At 37.6% G+C, this 26,580-nt stretch overlaps 1 protein-coding gene across 1 annotated transcript in view; it reads left to right on the top strand.

The window, feature by feature from the left end:
- The first annotated feature begins 399 nt into the window (after positions 1-399).
- pth2rb (parathyroid hormone 2 receptor b) overlaps positions 400-26,580 on the top strand; it is a 45,062-nt gene continuing 18,881 nt past the window's right edge. The window contains exons 1-9 of the mRNA XM_026947788.3: positions 400-1,007; positions 2,714-2,816; positions 10,199-10,309; positions 10,613-10,728; positions 10,938-11,035; positions 14,798-14,981; positions 15,563-15,716; positions 20,639-20,699; positions 20,892-20,958. Coding sequence (XP_026803589.1) covers positions 954-1,007; positions 2,714-2,816; positions 10,199-10,309; positions 10,613-10,728; positions 10,938-11,035; positions 14,798-14,981; positions 15,563-15,716; positions 20,639-20,699; positions 20,892-20,958 — 948 coding nt within the window. The 5' untranslated portion in view covers positions 400-953. The remainder of the gene's footprint in view (positions 1,008-2,713; positions 2,817-10,198; positions 10,310-10,612; positions 10,729-10,937; positions 11,036-14,797; positions 14,982-15,562; positions 15,717-20,638; positions 20,700-20,891; positions 20,959-26,580) is intronic.

Here is a 26,580-nt window from a genome sequence, read left to right as displayed (position 1 = left end):
TACTGGGTCCTCTAAGATCAGCCGGGATTGAAAATATGAGGGAGTAAATTGCAACCAGATCCAGGACAAAAGGCCACACTCCTGGCTTGATGAGTCCAATTTGAAGTTTAGAAACAGCTGGGAGAGCAGGAGACTTTATTGATCCGTGGTCATTGATTAGTTATGAAATCACTCCCACTGATTGCTGTTGTAAAGACTGTAATTAAGGCTTCTTTTGTGTAAACGTGGATCAGTCAGAGGAGCAGGACACAATGTCACAATGTCAAAAAAATATTTTTTTTCAGTATGCACTCTCCCTATTTCTCATCTTAATCTTTATCTTTCTATCCCCCCACCACACACACACACACACACACACACACGCACACACACAAAGCCATTCTCTCTCTTTCTGTTTATTCCTCCTACTCTCTTTCTCTTGAGCCTATGAACAAGATTACGCAGAGCTAAAAGTACATTCCGCTCTAATAATGGAGCAAGCTGTGTTCTTGTTTCTCGCCTGAGGGATGAGGACGCACAAAGGAAAAGTGCTCAGAGCTTCTCTTGCATTTCCATCCCCGAGAAAAAGCTGCTCAGCTTCATTGACGGAGCGCAGACTCGCGTCTTCATTGCGCCGATGATGAAACACTCTGGAGAAGGTTTTACGCGTCAAGTCATGATCAGATTTTGCACCTCGGTCAACCACCAGACCAAAACGCTTCAGCTGTAATCTGGATTCACACTCTCTCCTGGTGTTCTGGGCAGTCAGAGACTGGATGCATTCACCTGCGCTTCATGAAGTCGATGGCTGCTGGTGCGTAAAATTTTGGAGCCGCCAAAAGAGACGCCTATCCTTGCATTTGCACTTGTGTGTCAGCGGACAGTAGTGAGCTTGTTTTTTTTTTCCTGCTTACCTCCAAAGCACTTGGATTAAATTCTGACTTTTAGTTGTCTTATAAGACAGTGATTCCAGCATGCTGAAGGCGCTGTGTGTGCAAGTTTTGCTTTGGAGTTTGGCCAAGGCGCAGGTGAGCACGCGAATCGCTTCCTTTTCTTCTTTCCTTTCCTTAATTCCTTGCAGCCTCATGTAATAAATCATGTATTTATTTCTATCTTTATAGCTATGTTCTTCCTTTAGCTTATAAATAACTCAATATATCTACAGGGACTGGATAAGAATTAATGCAGTTTTTTTTTTTTTTTTTTTTTAACCTCCCTTCTGAAGCCTAGCCAAAATTTTTAGACCTTTTTTTTTGGGCACAACTCTTGATGTTCATGCTAATTTCAATGATTTCCAATTTGACTTAAATAAAAGCCTTAAATAAGCAGGGCGCAGAACACATATGTTGCCTAATTAATAATAAAAATAATTCCAGTTTAATAAATAAATAAATAAATAAATAAATAAATAAATGATCCTCAGAAATGATGGTGATTTTCATAGACCCTGCTATCATTAAGAGATTATGGCAAGTAAAATGTCTTAATAATAAAGATATGCTGTTTATTTGGGCACTGTCTATAATAATAATAATAATAATAATTATTGAGCCTGCATTAATTCTCCAAATAAAACAATGAATAATATGAATAAATGACGAGCTTCCTGTTTGTGTGGCTTCATTTCCAGTCATTTTGCGTATTTTTGCTTTCTGCTTAAAATCTTTGGCACACTGTGCATTCTCAGTATCACGCTCTGACCTTTCCAACCAGGCTTAGTGTGACAAATATTAGGGTTGTCTTCCTGGGCAATCGGATAATGATACAGAAACACAACGTCTCTGCCTGAATCCGAGAAAGCTGGTACGCTTTCAGTGGCAGTCCTGTAAGGCATTCAGAGTGACAGGCTGATTCGTTCTGCAGCTATCGACTGATCTGCTGTCAGGGTGACTGCTCTGTGATCAGAATGTGATCATCAAGGCACGTCCACAACAAGCTCTGTTAGTTTCTTCTCTTTCGAATATGAATTGGTGATTATCTGATATTGTTGTTGTTGTTGTTGTTGTTGTTTGGGAGCAGTTGAGTGTGAAAGTAGGCACCCTGAGGAATCAACTTAATTGTGCAAAATTCTGGTGGGGTGGGAGGGGTATGCTCTCGTACTATGCTCTTGGCTCTAACAACCATCCGTCTCTTTTGTCTTGAAAGCTTTTTTTTTTCTTTTCATTTTCCCTATACTCCGTACAACAATGCCTACACATTTTAAAACACAAGGACTCTATGTAAAAGCCATACAACAGTTTTTACCCATCAGTAAGAAAAGTAAGTAAGTAAAGTAAAAACTTTCTGTAATACTAAGAATCCTTAATTATCCAATGAACCATTAAAGAACGCTTGTTCTTTATTGTTGGGATTGGATATTTGCGCAAACACAAATTTATTCCCTAAGGAAATAGGTAGTAAGGAATAAAGAAAATTCACAATTGACAAGAAGCTCTGTTAGTGTCTTCTCTTTCTAATATGAATTAGTGATTACCTGATGGGGTTGTTCTTTTGGAGTACTTCAGTGTGAAATTGACAGTCTGCCTGTATTTTAAATATTCTTTATGTGTGACTATTTTTTTTTTGCATGTTTTTGAGAGAAAATACTATTTAAAAAGCAGACCTTTGTGCGAGAACGTTTTATGTGAGATGAAGTCGTTTAGATGGAAATCTTGCGCCATGTCAAATTCATACGGTGAAGTGTGCCAATACTTTTGGAGCTGACTGCACGGGAACGGTTGTTCTTTATCCACAGCTGGTGGATCCCGAGGTGGGACTCACTGCGCAAGAACAGGTTCTCCTGCTGTATGATATCAAAGTGCAGTGTCTCCAGAACATTTCTGAGCATGATCCTGAAGGTAGGCACAGCTGACTTATTTTTTAACAAGAAGTCTTCCTTTTTTTTTTTTTTAGCATTTGCAGTAGTATTGTTTAGACACTTAAAAAAAAAAAAAAAAAAAAAAAAATCACAAAGCTCAAGCAAGTAATGCATTTTCCTTTTCAAGCAATAAGTGAGCATCTTTTACTATGCTTGTGCTGAGGCATTTAAAATCAGTGCACATTTTAAGGCATATACTTTAGTTTTGTTTTCTCTTCTCACCATCACAGTGTTTCTCAATGTTTTAAATTCGATCGGTGGAGCATGCCATCCTAGCAAGCAGAGTGGCTTGCCATTAACAAGACGCATTCCATGAACGCATTTGCCTCTTCCCTGCCCACAATTGCCTGGATGACATTTATCTATACCTCTAAACCTCACATCAGAATTTGTTTTTCTATTCATTCCACCTTTCATGACTAAATAACTACGTCAAAGACAGTGTAGGCCTGTTTGTGTATGTAGTATGTTCTTCAGAATCATCCTTCGTCAATCAAGAGCCAGAGAACTGGCCACAGGTTAATAACAAATACTAAAGTGTACTGTAAGTAACTGCTCTGCTTCTCTGTCCATCACAATACCAACGTTTAATAAAGGAGCAAATACATTTCATGTTTTCAGTCTGCTTTTGTAGGAATCTGAAATCATATCACAGAAACATTATGTCCTGCAGTCGTATAACTGGCCCATTGTATCTAGTATATTGTATATGACTTTGGATTTAGTTCATTGAGAGAGTTGGTGCAGAGTAACTAGAGATGAAATATGGCTACAATCACTCACCTTACATTGGAAGAGAACACACAATACTTCTACAAAGCTGATCAAATAGACTGTGATGCTTATGTACTATATATATACACAACTGTCAAGGTATGGACTCCACAAGACTTGGTATCTGGCACCAAGACGGTAGCAGCAGATCCTTTAAGTCCTGCAAGTTGCAAGGTGAGGTGGGGCCTCCATAGATCAGACTTGTTTGTCCAGCACATCCTACAGATGCTTGATCGGATCGAGATCTGGGGAATTTGGAAGCCAAGTCAACACCTTGAACTCTTTGTCATGTTCCTCAAACCGTTCCAGTGCGGCAGGGCGCATTATCCTGCCGAAAGAGGCCACTGCCATTAAGGAATACTATTGCCATGAAGGGGTGTAACTTGGTCTGCAACAGTGTTTAAGTAGGTGGTACGTGTCAAAGTAACATCCACATGAATGCCAGGACCCGAGGTTTCCCAGCAGAACATTGCCCAGAGCATCACACTGCCTCCGCCAGCTTGTCTTCTTCCTGTCGTGCATCCTGGTGCCATCTCTTCCCCAGGTAAGCGACGCACATGCATCCGGCTGTCCACGTGATGTAAAAGAAAATGTGATTCATCAGACCAGGCCACTTTATCCCATAGCTCCATGGTCCAGTTCTGATGCCCATTGTAGACGCTTTTGTTGTTGGAGAGGGGTCAGCATGGGCACTCTGACCGGTCTGTGGCTACGCAGCCTCATACACAGCAAGCCGTGATGCACTGTGTGTTCCGACACCTTTTTATCTTTGTTCACTTGCTGCCTAATATATCCTACCCCTTGACAGGTGCCATTATAATGAGATAATCAATGTTATTCACTTCACCTGTGTTTTAATGAAGGAAATGGAGGAAACTCAGCATTTGGTGATGTCCATGGGTTCCAAGCAGTCACTGTCTGCAAAGTGTTAAAAATAATCCTTATATTTGTAATGGTTAATTTGTCCAATTACTTTTGAGCCTGTGAAAATGGAGAGAGATTTTGACTCTGTAAAAAAAATGGCTGTAATTCCTAAACAGCTAATGCAATATTTTTGTTAAACACCTTGAATTAAAGCTGAAAGTCTACACTTCAATCACATCTTGATTGCTTCATGGTTCAATCCATCATGGTGGTGTACAGAGGCAAGATTATGAAAATTGTGTCACTATCCAAATACTTATGAACCCGACTGTGTATATATATATATATATATATATATATATATATATATATATATATATGTATATATATACACTGTATATACACATTGTATACTATAGAATCTCAAACACAACCGCTTTAGAGAGCTTCAAAGCATTTAAGAGCACAATCTGGGTGGTTAAAGGAGCCCAGGCTGTTTTATCAGAAGTATAAAAACTCCTAGAAAAAAAACCTCACAGAGAGGGTAAGACAATGTCAGCTAATTAACTACTGCTAATGCTGCCGAGATAAATTTTCCAATTGTCCCATAACGTAGGGACTAACAGATGTGTGTATTAGGACAGTCAGTATATATGGTATATAAATTTCCTAATGAAGCACAGATTTAGTAACATTGATGCAAATTCAGTGTTCAGTCCTCAAAATGCCAACAATTATACAGTGTGACATCATATGAAATGCAAGGATACAATGCTATAGTTCATCTTTCAAGGACAAGAGCTTAACACAATCTAGTCTTTTAGAAATACACTCACCGCCCACTATCCAGTCAGCCAATCAGGTGGCAGTAGCGCAATGCATAAAATTATGCAGATACAGGTCATGCATCCTGTGAGCAGAGGGTCTGCAGGCTGAAGCACCTTGTTGATGAGAGAGATCAGAGGAGAATGACCAGACTGGTCTGAGCTGACAGGAAGTCTCTAGTAACTCAAATAATCAGTCTTTACAACCGTGGTGAGCAGAAAAGCATCTCAGAATGCACAACACATCAAACCTTGAGGTGGATGGGCTACAACAGCAGAAGACAAGGCTCATTTTCAGGTCTTGTGCATGTTGAGATGCTTTTCTGCTCACCATGGTTGTAAAGAGTGCTTATTTGAGTTACTATATCCTTCCTAGCAGCTCGAACCAATCCGGCCATTTTCCTCTGACTTCTCTTATCAACAAGGCGTTTCCACCCGCCGAACTGTCACTCAGTCAATATTTTTTTTGCACCATTCTGTGTAAACTCTAGAGACTGTTGCGTGTTAAATTCCCAGGAGATCAGCAGTTTCTGAAATACTCAAACTATCTCTTCTGGTTCCAACATCCATGCCACGATCAAAGTCACAGAGATCACATTTTTTCTTCATTCTGATGTTTGATGTGAACACTAACTGATGCTTTTGGACTGTATCTGCATGATCTTATGCGTTGTGCTGCTGCCACGTGATTGGCTGGTTAGATAACTGCATGAATGTGTAGGTGTACAGGTGTTCCTAATAATGTGGACGGTGAATGTAAACCTCAGTAGTTACTATACCTAACCACTGACTCGTATAATAATAACAACTCTTATGGACAACTGTGTGTGTATGTGCATTTCAAATGTTATGTCCTGGAATGGCATGTGGAAATGCAAATGTGAAAAAATGAACCGTGGAAAATCAGATGTAAAAAAATGAATCATGTGGAAAGTAAGATGTTAAAATAAATGAATCATATGGAAAATCAGATGTGGAAAAAATGAATCATAGAAAGTAAGATGTGAAAATAAATCGATCATGTACAGCAGAAAAGCACATGTGAAAACATGAATGATGGAAAATCAGATGTGAAAAAAGAATCATGTGGAAAATCAGATGTGAAAAAATAAATCATGTGGAAAGTAAGTTGTGAAAAAAAAAAATTGTGGAACATCAGATTTGGAAAAAATGAATCATGTGGAAAGAAAGATAAATATGATATGATAATATGATAGATATAAATATGAAAATAAAATGAATCATGTGGAAAATCAGATGTGAAAAAATGAACCGTGAAAAATCAGATTAGAAAAAATGAATCATGTGGAAAGTAAGATGTTAAAATAAATGAATCGTGTACAGCAGAAAATCACATGTGAAAAAATGAATCATGGAAAATCAGATGTGAAAAAATGAATCATTTGGAAAATCCAATGTGGAAAAAATGAATCATGTGGAAAGTAAGTTGTGAAAAAAAAATTGTGGAACATCAGATTTGGAAAAAATGAATATGTAAATAACTAAATATGATATGATATGATAATATGATGGATATAAATATGAAAATAAAATGATCATGTAGAAAATCAGATGAGAAAAAATTAATAATGAAAAACAGATGGGAAAAAATGAATCATGTGTAAAATCAGACGTGAAAAATGAACCATGTGGAACATCAGATGAGAAAATAGATGAATCATTTGCAAAATCAGATATCAAAAAATGAATCATATGGAAAGAAAGATGTGAAAATCAAATGAATCATGTGGAAAATCAGATGTGAAAAAATTAACCATATGGAAAGAAAGATGTGAAAAAAAATAATGAATCATGTGGAAAACCAGATGGGGAAAAAATGAATCATGTGGAAAATCAGATGTTAAATTAATCATGTGGAAAAACATAAAAATTAATCATCAGGAAAAATCGTGAAAATAAATGAATCGTGGAAAAAAAAAAAAAAAAATCACAGAAAAATAAAACTACCTGCATTACATGTGAGACATTATATTATTTTACAGTGTTTTGTTTATTTTCTTGTATACCACAGTAACATTGAATTCCAGAATCTGATTGGTCAGTAGGTGTTGATTAATTTTCTGTAACAGCAGCACTGATAGTGAATAGTCTGTCTATCACAGGTTTATATTAATTCACTTGTTCTAACAAAAAAAAAACACAAAATGACAAAAAAATGATGACCAAAAAAAAAAAAAAATCACCAAATCTACAATTATAAATTTTCCTCTGCTAAACACCTTTTTCATTTCCATGTATTATTAGTCTTAGATTCGTTTTTAAGTTATTATTAGTCTTAGATATGAGCGTCCGCCTTACAAGTCCCTGTGTGTGACCTGTTACTATAGAAACAATAACATAAGAACGAGCTCATTAATATAAACCCATTGCTCATGATATAACTAATACACACACTAATGCACACTTTCTGAGCAATCAGATTGAACTGTGCTGTGGTGTAAATTAACATATTGGATGCCAAATGCCAGAGAGGCGGAAAATAATTTTTCATGTTGAGTAACAGTTATTAAAATGTGAAGGTTTTGTTATTGAAGCAGGACGGTAGAATCCCGCTGCTTAAGCTCTGGCTTCACGTTTAATTAAACCTCCACAGTCTGGCACGATCTAATGTGGTGTCTAATCAGAGCATTTGAGAACATCTTTCTAATCCTGTGAATCAATGAAGATTAAGTATTATGCAATAATAAGCTAAGCTTTATTTCCTCTCCACCAGCTTTGTAAAGGGGTAGGGGTTCGATTAACATTGATAACAAAATCAAAATCAGATATCAGAGTATTTTTTTCCTAAGATCTGAACTGGTTGACCTCAACATGACCTCAAGTTGAGCTCAAATATACATACATACATACATACATACAGTTGTCACAGACCATTTTAGAGGTAACCCCCTAGCTTTAGATAATCTATGAAGACAATGAAAACATTCCTCAATTCCTTCCTCATTCAGATAAAAATAGAGAAACTATGGTAGGAACAATTCAAGGAGGGTCGTCTGGTAGAACGGACATGCAATTGGTAACGAATGTTGAAGTACACAAGAGAAGAGCAACTGTGCATTTAATCAATTGAGAATAAAGAGGAAAGAAAGAACTTCTTGAACTGCACTGTGACAACAAGGAATCTATAAATCCGTGGTAGATCCATGCTCATGAGTAAGCAGGCTCTACTGTGAATAAGCAATCCGGCAAGGCATAGGCATAACATGATATATAAAATGTCCTCAGGAAAATTGGCTCGCAGCGTTAAGCCCCTGCTAAAAGACATCAAAATAAGGTTCCGGTTTTTGGCATGGACGCGGGGAAATTGCCTGATGAAACGCTTTACTGGTGCACATGCTCCAAACCAAACTGTTTTTTGGAATATAAATGTCAAATCAATGTTTAAAGATTTTTTTCTTGAGGCCAGGATCCTATGTTGGACCCTATGCTATAAATCATAACAGTAATTTGTATCACACAACTTGAATACTTCCAATATAATGTCAATGTCAAAGTGATGGAACCATGTACCTGAAAGCAGACCTGGTACTGATTTAATTTTATAGATACAAGAGATATTTTCAATAGACGATGTATACAGTATACTGTGAAATATACTGCAAAACGAGTTTCCTTGCTAGGAGCACTTACATCTGATTTGGGGTCACAATCATTCCAAACAAGTCAAATCTACTAATCAGCAAAGGCCTACCATTCATCAGAGACAGGTTACAGAATAATATTATACAAATACAGTACCTTAAAGGATTAAAAATTTTAAGTAATTTAAACTGGTAGCCTTGATCTGAATTGTCACTATTGGGTAGTTGGCTAGCTACCTTACCTTGAACCTATGAGCACTCGTAGTTAGCTTTCTAATGTAAGTCAAGTTAAAGCATTTTCCTGTTTTGTTTGGTATTTAACAAGTCTACAAAAAAGTGAACGCAAACTCAAATTAGCTCTATATTTACTTTAGTCAAATCAACATTACCTTTCATACAAACCTATACTAGGTACACTTCCATCTAGCTTTAGCTAGCTTTATCCCTTTAACTACCAAGCAGGCTAGGTCTGATTTATCCAGTGAGATAATTTAATCAGTTACTCAAGCTACTGTACTGTGTAGCTACTGTGCTGTATAGGACACACACACACACACAACATATTATATATATATATATATATATATATAATCTACACTTCGATCACATCTTGATTGTTTTATTTCAAATCCATTGTGGTGGTGTATAAAGGCAAAATCACAAAAACTCTGTCATTGTCCAAATACCTCCGGACCTGACTGTATATGTATGTATGTGTATATGTATATATATATATATATATGCGCACTTCTTACAAGCTGCCCTCCCCATATCAGGTTCTGGGCCATTCATACTTACCCTACATAAACTATACTACCCAGGGGACACTACGTGACGCTCACCTGTTCCTGTTCTCTCTACAAGTCTCAAGATAGATAACGTTGACGCTAGTCTAACATTATGTAAAGTAGAACATAAATTCTAAAAATTGGCTAGTTGATAAATATAAGCCAGTGTTCCATTGATTTGCTCTCCTTTCTAGATGTTCTAGCATTCAGTCTTTGATAGATATTAGATTTTAGCCTCCTATTAAATATCACCACCAGCCATCACTGACATCATCAACGCATATCAAATCTCATTTCAACGTGGAACAGAAACCCTTCTTCTTGTCATAGTTAAACTAATATTGAGAAATCAGTCTAAGTCTTTGCTGTTAATGAATCTAGAACATTTTCAACCTGTAAGTCTTTTTGCTGAACTGAACTGACAGTGAATATTAATCATCTATGTTCTTTGTCCTTTAAATGTCTGTGTTGTGACTGTGTGTGTGTGTTTGGGTATGCACGTGTGTATAGATGACGTGTGCGCCCCTGGATGGGACGGGCTCATTTGCTGGCCTCAGGGTTCTTTAGGGACCCTCACCAAAGTGCCGTGCCCCAGATACATTTACGATTTCAATCACAACGGTACAACTTTAATAGTTTTGCTTTCCACTCATAAATGGTAATTTACTGGTTCTTAGTCACGTAACACTTCATTTCTCATGCTATCTCTTGAAAAATATAGAATGTAGAATGTCTGCTATGATGTATCTTATGATATTGTTTATGATATTTGGGAATAGCTTTAGTGGAAGATTCCACATTGTTACCTTTACACATAAATTGGTATGTCCAATTTAATACACTTATATTTATGAAATGGTTGTTGTATGCTTACGTTCATACTCAAAAAGTATTTGTCCACTGCTCGTGTGTGTTTTCTTGTAGGCTATGCCTACCGTAAGTGTGACGTGAATGGAACCTGGTTCTCGCTGGAGAACAGAACCTGGGTAAACTACTCTGAATGTCTGTGGTTCCTGACGCCAGGCAAGGAAAGAGGCAAGGTACAGCTCCTTTTTTTTTAGTTTCCTAATAGCTATTTTTAAAGAGAAAAATCAAGTGTATACTGAAGATACTTTTTTTAAAAAAAATAACCTTCTTATGAAAGTGCACGGAAATCTGACAGGTTTGTAGAACAATGCTAATTAGAGTAACACGGTAAAATAGCACTATATACCCTCTCTGTCTTTTTTTCCTTTCTGAATGCTCCCAGAGGGACTTTTTTGAGAGACTGCACATCATGTACACTGTTGGCTACGCTGTATCCTTCAGCTCCTTGCTAGTAGCCATTTTTATCATCGGCTACTTCAGGTACTACTCATTGGAAGGGCTGTGGTGCTGTTTGTCCTGTATTTGCTCCCCAACTTTTAGTCTTTTATCCATAATATGGAAATTGCCATGGAGATGGTCTTGCTTGGTTTGTTTTTTTTCTTTTGTTTCTGGACTAATCAAAAAATGAGCTTGTAAAAATGCATTTCACATGGGATTGCATTTCTCATAAATGTACCTTAGGAGGCACTTGATTGTTTAAGAGCACTGAAATGGAGGTTCTTTCGTTGAATGTGAATCGTTTTGTACATTTCCGAGAACATTTAGATATATATGTAATAAAGACATTTTTTGGCAAACCATGACAGACCACCAAAGTATAGGATGTAATTTTTGTGCAATCAGTGAAATTCCACATATAGTGGCATTTGTGACAGTGTATAAGGGAGTAACAGGGGCATTTGATTGTTCTTATGTATCAAAAAACAATATCAGAAATAGGTATAGTCATCTGATGGTTAATATTTACATATGTATCATAATACAAAAACATATAAATAATATTTACATGCCAGAAACGTAGAAAGAATAGAAGAATAAAAAAGTAATTGGACAATTGGCTGCTCAGCTGTTCTCTCAGGTGTGTGTTATTCCCTCATTATTTCAAGTAAGCAGATTAAAGGTCTAGATTTGATTTCAAGTGTGCCATTTGTGTTCAGAATCTGTTGCTGTTAACTCTCAATATGAAATCCAAAGAGTTGTCAATGCCAGTGAAGCAAGCCATCATTAGGCTGAAAAATCAAAACAAGTCCAGCAGCGAGAAACAGCAGAAACATTAGGTGTGGCCAAATCAACAATTTGGTATATTCTTAAAAAAAAAAAAAAAAAAAAAAAAAAGAAACACTCTGGTGAGCTCAGGAACACCAAAAGGCCAAGAAGACCACAGAAAACAACTGTGGTGGATGACAGAAGAATTCTTTACCTGGTGAAGAAAAAACCCCTTCACAAGAGTTGGCCAGATCAAGACCACCCTCCAGGAGGTAGGCGTATCTGTGTCAAAGTCTAAGATCAAGAGAGGGCTTCACCAGAGGATTTAGCATAAGAGGTAAACCATTGGTAAGCCTCAGAAACAGGAAGACCAGATTAGAGGTTGCCAAAAAAAAAAAAAAAAAAAAAAGTGTATACAGTTCTGGAAGAACATCCTATGGACAGACGAGACAAAGATCAGAAAGATGAGTTTTGAAGCATTTGGATGAATCTGAGCAGATAATACAGCCTATTACACTTCAGAATTCATCTTGCTGCCTTTGTAAGCAGTCATATCAATAAATACAAGGGAACCATAAGATGAGGTGGTATAATATGGAGAAGAGAAGGAACTGCTCATGATCCCAAGCATACCACTTCATCTTATGGCATAGGCATGTATGATTGCTAATGGAACTGGTTCCCTTGTATTTATTGATATGACTGCTTACAAAGGCAGCAAGATGAATTCTGAAGTGTAATAGGCTATATTATCTGCTCAGATTATCCAGACAGCTGCAGTAAAGGCCTGATAGAGCATTACCAGGGAAGAAAGCCAGTGTCTGGTGAGGTCTATGGATTCTAGACATCATGCAGACATCACTGCAAAGGATTTGCAACCAATATTAAAGATGGCAATTTAATTTATGATTATGTAAATTTGTCCAATTACATTTGGTAATCTAGGGGGGGGGGGGGGGGGGGCATATAAGAAACTGTTCACCTGATTTGGATTTATATTTATATATAATATAAATTTACATAATAGTACATAAATAGGAACATGGGTAAAGGGGTCTGTTAATTTAAAAAATAGGTCTCACAGATAGCAACCTTTCAGCACAGGTGTCGTCTTGGAGATGATTTCTCAGCTGTTCTGCCAAAAACCAATACCATGATTTTAAATGAATGCCACAGTGCATTTGCCATGATGTGTCCAACAGGGCATTCAAAGGGAAAACCTTTTTTTTTTTTTTTTTTTAACGATTTTGTTTTGCTTCTATTATCCTCCATTATCTTTTGCTTGAAGTTTCACTAGTGTGACAGTCTTATGTCATCTCAGCCTACAGCCTACAAAGCTAACAAATAGGATTATTGATCACCTTGGTACCAGCCATGGCTCAGCAATGTGACATTGATCGCATCCTGGGTTTTAGTGTCCTTGCTGAGAGCAATTGTGTAGATAATGGGCAATTTAACTTATACATACAGATGACTGCCAAATTAAAAACTGGTGGCTCGATTACACTCTGGAAGGGCATTGGTAACACTTTACAATTCTGTTCAACAATTCATAGGTAACTATGCAAGTATTATGCAGGAACGAATGAGTGGTTGTTCATTAACACTTATATTTTATTTCTATTAACTACCAGAGCTACTAGTTAATTACTCAGTAAGTATGTAAGTGGAAGTTCACTATTAACTATGCAGTAATTAATAGAGCCTTAAGCAGTAAATACCGAGTCTTACAATTCTCAACACAGCTGCTTAGTCACAGTCATTAGTAATGAGTTTTACTTTATTGTTTAAATTCATATCCATATAGTAAAAATACATGCAAGCAACATTCTTAAGTGATTTGTATAGCTTGGAGATGTTCAGGTACAAAGCAGGGCTGATGATTTAATTTAAATCGTATATTGTTACTACTTATAATAATAATAATAGTAATAATAATAATAATAAAAACCGAACAACCATTAACATTACCATACTATTTGCTCGTATTAGATAAAACACAGAAGGTAAAAAAAAAAACGTAGGTACTTGAGGTATTGCAACTTAGGTAAACTTAGGTATTACACTGAGGTATTGGAATAGGTTGAGGTATATTACGGTAATAGATATCCAGGAGGAAGGTAATGCTCCTTCCTCATGGAGATCTACTATTGGGAATTAATGTCAGTGTGATCAGTAATTAATCAGTAATTATTATAAAAATGCCATTGTATTTCTACAGGAGAAATATAAGCCTCAGTATTTACTGCTTAAGACTCAGTTAAGTACTGCATAGTTAATAGTGAACTCCCACTTACATACTTACTGAGTAATTAACTAGTAGTTAATAGTAATAAGATATGTGTTAATGAAGAACTACTCATTTGTTCCTTCTTAGTTACTGCATAGATATGAATTGTAGAACATCTGTCAAACCAATTGAACTCCTATTGGAGATTTTGGAGCGACTTGTTAGACATCGCTTTCCGCCACCATCATCAAAACACCATCTGAAGGAATATCTTCAGAAGGAATATATCCTGCCAGTACAGTTCTAGAGAATTGTGTCAAGGCATGTTCAAGCTGTTCTGGTGGCTTGTGGTGGCCTGACACCTTACTTACACTCTTTATTATTGTTGCTTTTTCCTTAAATTTGGCACCCATGTGTATATCCATGCATTTTTCATTCTTTGTTGTACCCGGGATTCCAAACTCAGACCATTTGCATCTGTTTCAACGATAATCATATACACAGTCAGGTCCAAAATCCATTACCTGGACTTGTACAGGTCAACAGTCATCTGTATGTTTTGTGATGAAAGAGCTTTCCCTATAATGATGAATAACAAGTTCTTTGAACAACTTTTCTAAGGGTACAGTAAGTAGCTGGTTGAAATTTTGAATAATGTTTTGTAGTATTTTTTTTAACACACAAGTTTTGCCATTGCTTTGAAAGGAAGTCCTTGATCCTCCAAAGTGTTTCTGAAGCCATATGAGCTGAACTACTGGATACTTGGATTACGAGACGTAAAAGCTTATCATTTATTCTCTTCACAGGCGTCTTCACTGCACCAGAAACTATATTCATATGCACCTGTTTGTGTCCTTCATGCTGCGTGCCGTCAGCATTTTTGTGAAGGACCTGGTAGTGGATGCCAACGGCGGCATGCAGCAGTACGATGCGGTGCTCATGGACGACATCAATGTGGTTTCCATCAGCCCTCTGGACAAGACTCAGTATGTAAGTTTTTTTTTTTTTCATTTTGAATGCAAAAGGTTGAGCACTAGCACACATGTCACTATTGCTGTTGCTGCTGAAAATGAATCAGTATATGGGATAAAAAATGAATAGTGAATGGCACCTGTACAGAGAGTTATTTCTTGATGATACCCATCTTTGAAGTGAAATGAAGTGACTTGCGGCCAAGTATGGTGACCCATACTCAGAATTTGTGCTCTGCATTTAACCCATCCAAGTGAACACACACACACACACACACCGTGAACACACACCCGGAGCAGTGGGCAGCCTTTTTTGCTGCAGCGCCCGGGGATCAGTTGGGGGTTCGGGGCCTTGCTCAAGGGTCTCACCTCAGTCGTGATATTGAGGGTGGAAGAGAGCGCTGATCATTCACTCCCCCCCACCTACAATCCCTGCCGGACCTGAGACTCGAACTCACGACCTTCAGGTTCACCATCGGGTTGCGAGGCCGACTCTCTATCCATTAGGCCACGACTGCCCCCCGACCTGCAGTCGTGTGGTACGATGCATAGAAGAAAAACACAGCAAAACTCAAATGAACTCTTTGTGCGTTTTTGCAGGTCGGCTGTAAGATCACCGTGTTGCTGTTTATCTACTTCCTGGCCACAAACTACTACTGGATCCTGGTGGAGGGACTTTACTTACACAGCCTCATATTCATGGCTTTCTTCTCTGACTCCAAGTACCTCTGGGGCTTCACACTTATAGGATGGGGTCAGTGTGTGTTTGTGTGTGTGTGTGTGTGTGTGTGTGTGTGTGTGTAGTTTAGAAGAAGCTCCTAACCTCACAGCAAACTGGAACTTGAACCCAACTTGGCCAATGTTCAGCTATTTGTGTTTTTCTCACATCGCGTAAAACTTGTTAAGGGTGTCCTATGCAGGATGTGATAACTGGTAGTACACAGTGAGCCCAATCAGCTTATTGTGAAGTCAGGAATAGCGCTTGAGGCACTTTCACACTCCTACTCTCTCTTTCCATTTCTTTCATTTTTATTATTTGTATTATTTTTCTCTGGTCACATACACACATACACGTTAAATATATCAGTTTAAATGTAATATCCTGAATCAGTCTGGGCTTTATGCATGCACCCCCCTTCCCCCACCTTTTCTTTTTTTTCTTTCATCTTTTCAGTCACTGTTATTATTATTATTATTATTAATAAAACCCTTTTTTTTTATTCTTCTCATTGCTAGACAGTGCATGTCATTTACCCTATCCAGAACATCTCATTTTGTCCTGTTCCAATGCTTTCTCTCCCACATCTTGCCTGTTTGCTCTGATTAGAGACAGCCCCTCATGATTTCTCATTTATTCCTAGTTTCCGTTTGATGCACAGCATCGCCTCTGAAGCAGAACTGATAGCTTTGAAGTGCAAATGCTCAGGGGAATGCATTCTTTGGAGTCTTCTTTAACTCTCTGTCTGAATGCCAATATGCAAGCCATGCAAGTAGGTGCATAGTTGTCCATCCAGCCACATGCCTTGAATAAAAAATGTCCTCCAGGTTGTACCCACAAATCATTTGGCACATAATAGAATTGTGGAAAGCTTAGAATAAATTTTGAGATCTAGATTAAAATATACAAAAGAGTGTCAAAACAACAAAGCAGCTCAATAGATTACCACATACATGACATTAAATCACAGTGGGGCAAATATTCAATGATGGATTCCTCTCATTCTACCAATTGTTACAAAGCAATGATACTAGAGAAACATTGCTATATCAACAATTAGATGTTTTTCAATTTAGTTTACGTGGAGCGTCAGCCATACAAGTCCATAAATAAGCTGTTTCTATAGAAATTGTAACATATTTGGGTGCATTTTTTTGGGTTTGCGTTTCAAAACGTAAAAATCTACATTGGTAAATTTAAGATATCTTGAAATGCACTATGTATTCATATTTTTGTTCAATAAAAGTAGGTTTCTAATAGTTAGTTAGATTAACATAACTCATCTAGAGGTTGCAAAGCTCTCCAAATGTCTGAGAAACTCAACTTGTCAGAAATAATGTCAGAAATAACGGGTCTCGTTAAAAAGTTCAAATTAAAATGAAACACCCCACATCTTATCTTCATTAAAGCACATGTTGGAGCTAGCAAGAACTAACTAGCTACAGCTGACCAAAATGAGACAAGACAATATTAAAGTAAAGCCATGAGAGATTTGAGCCAATACCCCACTCATGAGAATTGAGAACTCGAGAGTGATTCAATTGAGAAAAAAAAATGCTCTTATATTCTACAGGAAAAGAAGACAAACCCAGTCACTTCTTGAAAACATTTTGCCTGAACAGACAATTTTAAAGCAAATGAGCTAGCCGAGAGGTTTCCCCCATTGAGTTGGCTAAGGCCATAGTTTTTTCAGGTGACTTGTACAATATGAGACTCCTTCAATTTGTTCGAGGTGTGCTTATACGTCATTGAAGGGCTTTGTGCCTCCTCACGCTTTCAGGTAAGAGAATTCACATTTGTAAAGATTCACTTTTCTTGATTCCTTAATGCATGACTGCCTGACCATTTGCTTGTCAATGAAGTCATTCATGCAGATGGTAACTGGCTGTAATGGCTGATTAAGTGACAGGTTTGGGATCTAGCCTGTGCTGGCATCTCTTCAGCTTGAGCCTCAATTTGCAGTATTTCAGGCGGCCAAATTATATCCAAATCAAGCCAAATCATCTTCGAGTTCTGTAGAAGAGTAAAGCTCTGGCACTCGCAGTTATCATGTCCACCTACATTCTCTGCCTATTTTTCTCTTTGCTATCTTTAGCCTAGTTCCTAGTCCTGATTGGAGATCAGCAGGGTCTAGTTTATCCTGGATGTCTTTGGACATATCACACACATATTTTCTTTGCATAGCTGGGTTAAGGCTACTCTAGCAGCTGCCTGCTATGCTGAAAGCAGCCATTAGTATCTCCATTTTTTTTATTCTATTTTTGGGTATTTTGCTGCTAGAACTGATTTCAAATGTTCATTCTGTGCCTTAGTCTGATCATTTTCCTGCCATTCTTTCCCTGTTTCTGACCTCAAAACTCTAACTGGCTGAATGGTGACATCTTCAAAAATCTGCCCATGTTTTCTGAACCATAATCCTAAATTTGTACATAACATGTCATTTAACATTGCATTTTATTTTCCTGAGAGTTGCTGACTTGCACTTTACTAGGACCATGACTCTTGATCAATTTTTAACCATCTGTAAGATTCCAGAAGAGTTTACTTGCGTAAGTTCATAGAGAGTTGCAATTTTGACAGACCTGCCAACCATGAAGATAAATAATGGGTATGCGTAAAATAAAAAACACAGCAAACAGTAAAAAAAACATATTACTTATTTATTGATTTTCACTGTTGAATTGCTGCTCAGATCGTTAGTTTGACACTTTTGTTTTAGAGCTTTTTCGGTGCATGTCTAATAAAATAGGTATCTGATGTTAGCTACAGTCAGGTCCATAAATATTGGGACAGTGACACAGTTTTGGTAATTTTGCCTCTGTACACCACCACAGTGGATTTGAAATGAAGCAGTCAAGATGTGACTGAAGCGTAGACTTTCAGCTTTAATTCAAGGGGTTTAACAATAATATTGCATTAACCGTTTAGGAATTACAGCCATTTTTTACAGAGTTCCTCCATTTTCACAGGCTCAAAAGTAATGGGACAAACTAATATAATCATAAATATTAGGATTATTTTTATTACTTGGAGGTAAATCCTTTGCAGTCAATGACTACCTGAAGTCTGGACCCCATGGACATCACCAAATGCTGAGTTTCCTCCCTTGAGATGATTTGCCAGGTCTTTACTGCAGCCATCTTCAGTTGCTGCTTGTTTGTGGGTCGTTCTGCCTTCAGATTTGTCTTCAGTAAGTGAAAAGCAGCTCAGTTGGGCTGAGGTCAGGTGACTGACTCAGCCATTTAAGAACATTTAATTTCCAAGCTCTTGGGCTGCTTTCACAGTATGTTTTGGGTTGTTATCCATCTGTACTGTGAAGCGCTGTCCTATCAGTTTTGCAGCATTTGACTGAATCTGAGCAGAAAGTATAGCTCTGTACACTTCAGAATTCATCCTGCTACTTCTATCAACAGTCATATTATCAATAAACCCCAGTGACCCAGTTCCATTGGCAGCCAAATATGCCCATGCCATAACACTTCCTCCACATGTTTGACGGATGATGTGGTATGCTTTGGAACATGAGCCCTTCCTTTCCTTCTCCATACTTTTCTCTTCCCATCATTCTGGTACAAGTTAATCTTGCATCAGAACTGGTCAGGCTTTTTTTAGAGGTTTTTTAGCAAAGTCTAATCTGGCCTTTGCATCTTGAGGTAAACTATCTGTATTTATATTCACGAAGGTGGCTCTTGATTGTAGACTTTGACAATGATAGGCCTACCTCCTCCAGAGTGTTCCTGACTTGGCTAGATGTTGTGAAGGGGTTGTTCTTCAATAAGAAAAGAATTCTGCAATCGTCCACTTTGTTTTCTGTGGTCTCCCAGGCCTTTTGGTGTTGCTGAGCTCGTCAGTGCATTCCTTCTTTTTAAGAATGTACCAAATTGTTGATTTGGCCCTCCTAAAGTTTCTGCTATCTCTCTGATAGGTCTGTTGTGGTTTTTCAGCCTAATGATGGCCTCCTTCACTTGCATCAACACCTCTTTGGACGGCATATTGAGAGTTCCCATGAACAGCTACCAAATGCAAATTCAACACTTGGAATCAGCTCCAGACCTTTTATCTCCTTAAGTTATCATGATGTAAGGAGGAAACAGGCCACAGCTGGCCATGAAACTGCTTATCAGTCAATTGTCCCATTACTTTTGAGCCTGTGAAAATGGAGGAACTCTGTAAAAAATGGCTGTAATTCCTAAACGGTTAATGCAGTATTTTTGTTAAACCCCTTGAATTAAAGCTGAAAGTCTACGCTTCAGTCACATCTTGATTGCTTCATTTCAAATCCACAGTGGTGGTGTACAGAGGCAAAATTACCAAAACTGTGTCACTGTCCCAATATTTATGGACCTGACTGCATATACTTGTCTAATGTTAGCTAAGTTGAACATACATTGTACGATTTTATTTCACGTTAATAAACTTATAAAATTCCCATTTGACCTTGATGGAAAGTGAGGGTGCTGAGTCAATATATGAGGGTTAGGCTCCATGTGTAGTGTTTACTGAATCACAATTCAAAATCAATGTTATTAGGCAGGCGGCGGTCGAACACAACTTGATTGAATGGCAAGACTTCACAATAAGCCACTGAAAAGCATGCTTATGCTTATGTAGTGATCAAACCAGGAACATGAAATGAACTACTAACTAGCATTCTGTAGGGAGAAGGTTTGGGCCTTCCAAGGGATCAGTCAGTTAATATCAGTCAATTGGAAACACCTACATACTTGTCAATCATTCCAAATTGTATGTCGATTTGCTCATGTGCTGTATTTATTGGGATGGGAAATGTTGAATAAAAATTGATGAAAGTTTGCAGATTAATTGTGAGACCGTGTTGGTTTGGTCATTTACTGCCATGTGTATACAGTAAGTATATACATTATGTGTGTACATGTGTTAATAGTAATGATGCTTTGTATTTGTGTTTCTGTTTGTGTGTGTGTATGTGTTTTGTATAGGTGTTCCCGCTCTCTTTGTGTCAGCTTGGGCCGTCGTCAGGGCTATTCTGGCAGATGCACGGCAAGGACCAATTATCTTTAACACACTGACGCAGACATATGCACACGAACACAGCAACCCTGTCACATGCACACGGATACACACAGTGCTCACACAGAGCTCACACAAACCCATATAATTATTAGCTGCAGCAAATTAGCCTTGTTACTGTGAATTTAAACTTCGTATTGTTCACTATATTTCTTCACCCAGGTGCTGGGAACTGAGCGCAGGCAATATTAAGTGGATTTACCAGGTGCCTATTCTGACAGCAATTGGAGTAAGTAAAGAATGAAATTAATTATACGTGACATTGCTGATTACAAAATTACAAGATAACAAGAATCAGCAAGCTAGCATTCAGCTCACAGTTACAACAGTCAGTCCATATGCTAGACAGTTTTCTGCTTTCATTATAACTGTTTGCTAAGGCTAGGACAGATTCGCTAGCACAGAGATTATCAAATGTTTGTAGCCAGGGGCCCTTTCACTGTAAATATATTCAGAGTACAGATTCATTTCATGAACATTCTTTAAATGTGCACAATAATATTTTGTCTATGTATTAGAGGCATAAAGCTTATTTTATTCCTGAATTTTCTGCCAACAGAGCATATTAGGCTCATTATTTATAGGCATATACATTATTTATAGGCATATTGTTTTTGAGTTATTGAAGTTTGGATTAAATCCATTCAATTCAAGTGACCAGATAAATAGGCTAAGAACTACAATATAAGAGATCAGGAATAAATTTAATGACTTTCATAATGCTTGGTTGTGATTTTCACCACTGTAAGAAAATTAAAAAAAAAAAAAAAAAAATCATGAACACCCCTGGCTATTTTTCACTGACCTCTGAACTTCGCTTAACTTAGTTTTGTTTTAGTAGTAAAACGTGCAAAACTAACAATTCATTATGATCTCTCTCATTACGTGCATGCAAAGACGCATTAAAAGAATGGTTATCAAATACAGATAAACATGTGTAAATTATTATTCAGTCAAGGAACAATGACGGAAACTAAAGAGCATTTTTTTTCCCATTAGCGTTAACAGCTACAAAAAAATCTGATAACTAGCATAAAGAAAATGCAGCGACTTACAGGCTAATTACACATTGTTTAAAAAAAAAAAACAAACAAATATAATTCACGTGAATTACATTCACTCAATGGTAATGTAGTGCTTCGTGTAATTATTAATTAGTAAGATGGAATTACTTAAGCTCAGATAGCTAGCTAATGTATAACGCAAGTAAGTTACGCGAGTAAGTATTCGGTATTCTAGTGAAAGGCTTCATTAAACTATTAACACTTTTAGCATTCTCATGCAACTGAAAGTTTCGTTTCATGCGTCAAAAGCTAGTAACGTGTCTGAATGTAACCAATGTAACCAAATGTTACCAAAATAATGCAATATTGATTAAATAAGTTTATTCTACAAGCAATAATACCCCTACCGCCCCCCTTTCAAAAAATACTTTAGTGCACTGTCCATGTTTCAAAAAAAAAAAAAAAAAATCAGGATTTCAAAAGTGGCAGGAAAAAGAAGAAGAGAGAGGCAAGGCGTAGTGAAGGGAGCCCACAGGATAAGCACTTTCTTTTTGAAGAAAGATGAGTGTTGTTGTACAGGCTTCTGGTGCCTGGAGCATTGTTAAAAAGCAAGAAGCTCTAATACTGGCTATCTAGCTGCCTTTCTCAACACTGAGTGCTGGATAGCTCACCTTGTGATTTTGTTGCAGGTGCTTGATTTTTTTTTTTTTTTTCTTTTTCATAATTAAAAGGAAATCTCTTGAAAATGGATTGAGTTTCATGCTTTTGGCCCGGTCATGAATATAGAGGAACAGAAGCCTAAAGAGATAAAAACTGGAATAAGTAATAATGAAGTGAATGAGTATGTAATGAAAATGGGAAAGGTTACTGCAGTGTGCTCAATCACTGTTCCATGAACACATCAGTGGGGTTTTCATAGGATTAGAGGATACCACTATTCTATCACAGGACCCAGAATTCCTAGCTATGGCCCTGTCTACGCGTACCCCATTAACCCATTAACCAAGCTATTATTGCTGTGTTTATAACTTGATCAGTGAGCTTGTAATTCAATCACAATCATGATTTTCTGAGGTTAGAGGTGCTTGAAGAATTAATTTAGTAAGGTAACAACTACTGTAATTATTGTAATTAATTCCAAATTAATTACCACCTTAAGAATATTGTGTTTTATTTGTTAAAAAAAAAAATCAAATGCCTTAACCCTTGTTGAAAGCCTTGAAAATTCTTGGTTTTGAGTATTATGTGTCATGTAGGAACTAAACTGACTCACAGACTCCCACATTGCAGCTTGTTTCTCTCTCTCTCTCTCTCTCACACACACACGCACACACGCACACGCACACGCACACACGCACACACGAACACACGCACACACGCACACACTAGGATGCTGCAGATCCTTAATATGTTGTTAATTAACTAATTACCCAAGCAGGGTAGCCGCCAATTTTCAAAGTAAGCTTTAATTGAAATGTTTGCTTTCGTGTCCGCAATTAAAAAGCTGCCGAGAGATAATGAGTGATAAATTGATAAAGTGATGGAAGCAGGAACAAAGGTCCAAAAACTGGCTTAGGAAACTAGCTTTTTGTTGAATTTTACCCAATTTGGCTTGCTTGGCCCAACAGAAAAAGGCTCATGATCAACTCTAGACATAAAAACCTAATCACCAGCCTAGATCCGCGGTGTGAAAATCAGTTTAGGTAACGGGGTACGTTACATTCGGACCGAACCAAAAACAATCAGTTTAGTAGAACAATAAAACATCAAGAACAACTCTTAAAAAGTGTTTAATGCCTGCCAATAAGTTAATATTGAGTGATGTTGTGTGCATCACATTTATCTGAAAAGGTACATTCTCAATGCACAAACATAATAAATCTGGCTCTGGATCCAATGTGACCCTGATCAGGATAAAGCGATTACTGAAGATGAATGAAAGGATGAATGAATGAACGAACATATGAACTGACTGCAATAGACCATTGAGTGATTAAGCACATTGACTGCTTATGAAATGAAATTCAATTATGCAGTTAAACAGGATTTCCCCTTCCTTTCATCTCAGACGTGTGAATGAACTATATATATATCCGCTGTCATGAAGATAAGCTAGATTTAGAACTCCTGTTATCTTGCTCCTCAAACGTCTCTGCCTTTACTAGTGCATGAAAATGAAAAAAATACATCCAATGAGCAGCAGTTCTGTCCTATGTTGATGAGAAAGGTCAGAGAAGAATGACCAGAAGGGATTGAGCTGACGGGAAGGCTAGAGCATCTCAAATAACCACTCTTTACAACTGTGCTGAGCAGAAAAGCATCTCGGAACATACGACATATCAGACCTTCTTTGGGGCTGGGGCTTCAGTGTAAAAGAAAAAAAAAAAATAATAATTAATCCTTGCTGTTAAAGTAGGCATGGGATGCATTAGCAAGCCATCTATACCTACAAACGCATTATTTTACTCCTTTCTTACAGACTTTCCAAACAAAAGGTATACTGTATCTCTAAATCTGGCTAAAAGCTTTCAAAAAGAAATGGAAAAATGGTTAATCCTGTTCCTATAGCAGCTTATAGCCAATAAAATGTAATTAAACAAACAAAACAAACCTTTTATGGATATCATTATAGCACAATTAGCATAACGGCCTGTAAATAACCAGCTATGTTGTATGCATTACGTTAACCACCCATGACCAAGGCATTAGGAACCTCGCCTAACTCCACCTCTGCACCGTACATCATTAGCAATAAGAAGCATCACTTATTGACTTGCCCTTCGGTATCACCAGTGGCTTTAAAAGCGCTGCAGTGGCAGGTCAGGGCAGCTCGTGTACTGTAGTCTGGCTGTTATCTGATGTCTGCAGTTCCAGACAGTAATTAAAATGAGTGTTAGTATGCTCTGAAGCATTTCCATTTACTGTGGTTTAGCCTTCAGCTGCATGCCAGATTTTTTTCTATAAAAAATTAGGCCACTATGGCTTCCATCATACTACATTTGACAGACGATTACATCCAAAGCGACTTATATAAATCTCATTTATATTCAACTGAGCAGCTGAGTGTTAAGAAACAGCTTGTCAGTGCTGGGATCTGAGCTGAGCTACCACTGCCCCAATGCTACTGCAAACCTCTACCCTGGCTTGCTATCAAATTCGATTTTCTTATCATCAGTAATGCAAATGAAATAAACGTGGTAAGTGCTGGCGAAGATAAGAGAAGCTATTTCCCTGACTTGACTGTATGAAGCCACTTTGCATACCAGTAAATGTCCCAAAAATAGGCAGGGTGTTATGTTTAGTTACATTGCCATATTGGATTATTGGCAATTAAACGTCATACATTTCTTAATTCACTCACTAACAACACTGTCGTCCATGTTTGTTTTTCTGACACGCCCCCAAAGGGTTACTAGCTGTGTAAAGTCTCATGTTTTGGTTGTGTCCTCTAGATTCTCTGGTCTTATCTCTAAAATTTTCCAGTAGGTAAAATTTGCTATGCAAAAATGTCCATAGGTGTGAGCGCATGTGTGAATGTGTGTGTGCATGATGCCCTGTCCCATTCAGGGTGTGTCCCTGTCTCATGCCTGTGGTCTTCTGGCCATGATAAAGCAGTTACTGAAGATGAATGAATGAATGAATGAATTACAGATACGATTTTTAAAGAAAATGCAATAATAATTAAAATAGGTATTATAGTTTATCATATTGGTGTGTGCCTGTAATATAATATTAACGTAACATAGCTGATCATTTGCTAGAAAGATTGACAGATGATTCTATGGTGCTTTTCCAAAGCCTCAGCTACCTACAGCCTTCTTCTTTCAAGTAAATAAAGACGAAGACGAGCACCCACACGCCAACACTTCAAGTCCTGTCTCCAAATGGTGGCTCAGTGGTTAAGGCTTTGGGCAACTAATCTAGAAGATTGTGAAGCGGTTGGTGCGTGGGTGCTCGCCTTCTTCTTTATGGACTCGAAAGAAGACATTTCACCCTCGGGGGATATCTCGATGTGTCATCACCTTTAAAAAGTTTGTTTTACAGTCAGAAGCTGCATCATGGAATTGTACAAAACACAGAAGGGCAAATTAGCCAAGTGTACAATAGGTATTCAGTGTGCTTTGACAGATACACAGTATAAAGCATTCTCAGTAGCAGGAGGTCACCTCCTCAGACTTCATAAGCATTAATCTATAATTAATTAATGCCAAATTACTCCCATATCCTTGCTGAGATGTCACCTCAACACACACTGCTTTTGTATTCATAAGACAGACTTCTGAACCCTCACTGAGATCTAATAGGATATTGCTTTCTCCACTCATTTTGATTTAAATATTCAATTTTAGTTTATTTCACTGCTAAAAGTAAGTGAAAATAAACGGACTTCAGTCAAAATGTATTCAAGAACAACGCATCATGCCTTTTTTTTTTTTATCAGTTTATAGCTACATATAATGTTGTGGAACATCCGTAAAGCAAATCGGTTCCTCTTATCACTTATGTTATAGCAGTAACAAATATCTCTGTATTCTGATGTTTGATATGAATACGAACTGATGCTCTTGATCTGTATCTGCACGATTGTATGCATTGTGCTGCTGCCTCCACATGATTGGCTGATTCGATAACTGCATGAATGAGCAGGGCAAAAGGTGTTCCTAAGAGAAGGATGAATTTGGCTTTGAATTTGAACACACACACTTTTGAATTTGTTCCACCGATTAAAGCAGGTAAACACGTAAGCTATAATCTTTGACTCATAATATTGTATCATCAATAGTTTTACGGACTGGGTGTTTGTAGTACGTTGAAGGATTTCAGGTTTTATAGCTCTAGAATTGTAT

Source organism: Pangasianodon hypophthalmus, chromosome 25 (genome assembly GCF_027358585.1).
Source record: "Pangasianodon hypophthalmus isolate fPanHyp1 chromosome 25, fPanHyp1.pri, whole genome shotgun sequence".
NCBI lineage: Eukaryota > Metazoa > Chordata > Actinopteri > Siluriformes > Pangasiidae > Pangasianodon > Pangasianodon hypophthalmus.
Note: the sequence above shows the minus strand (reverse complement) of the source record. Positions and strands in the feature narration are given on the sequence as shown.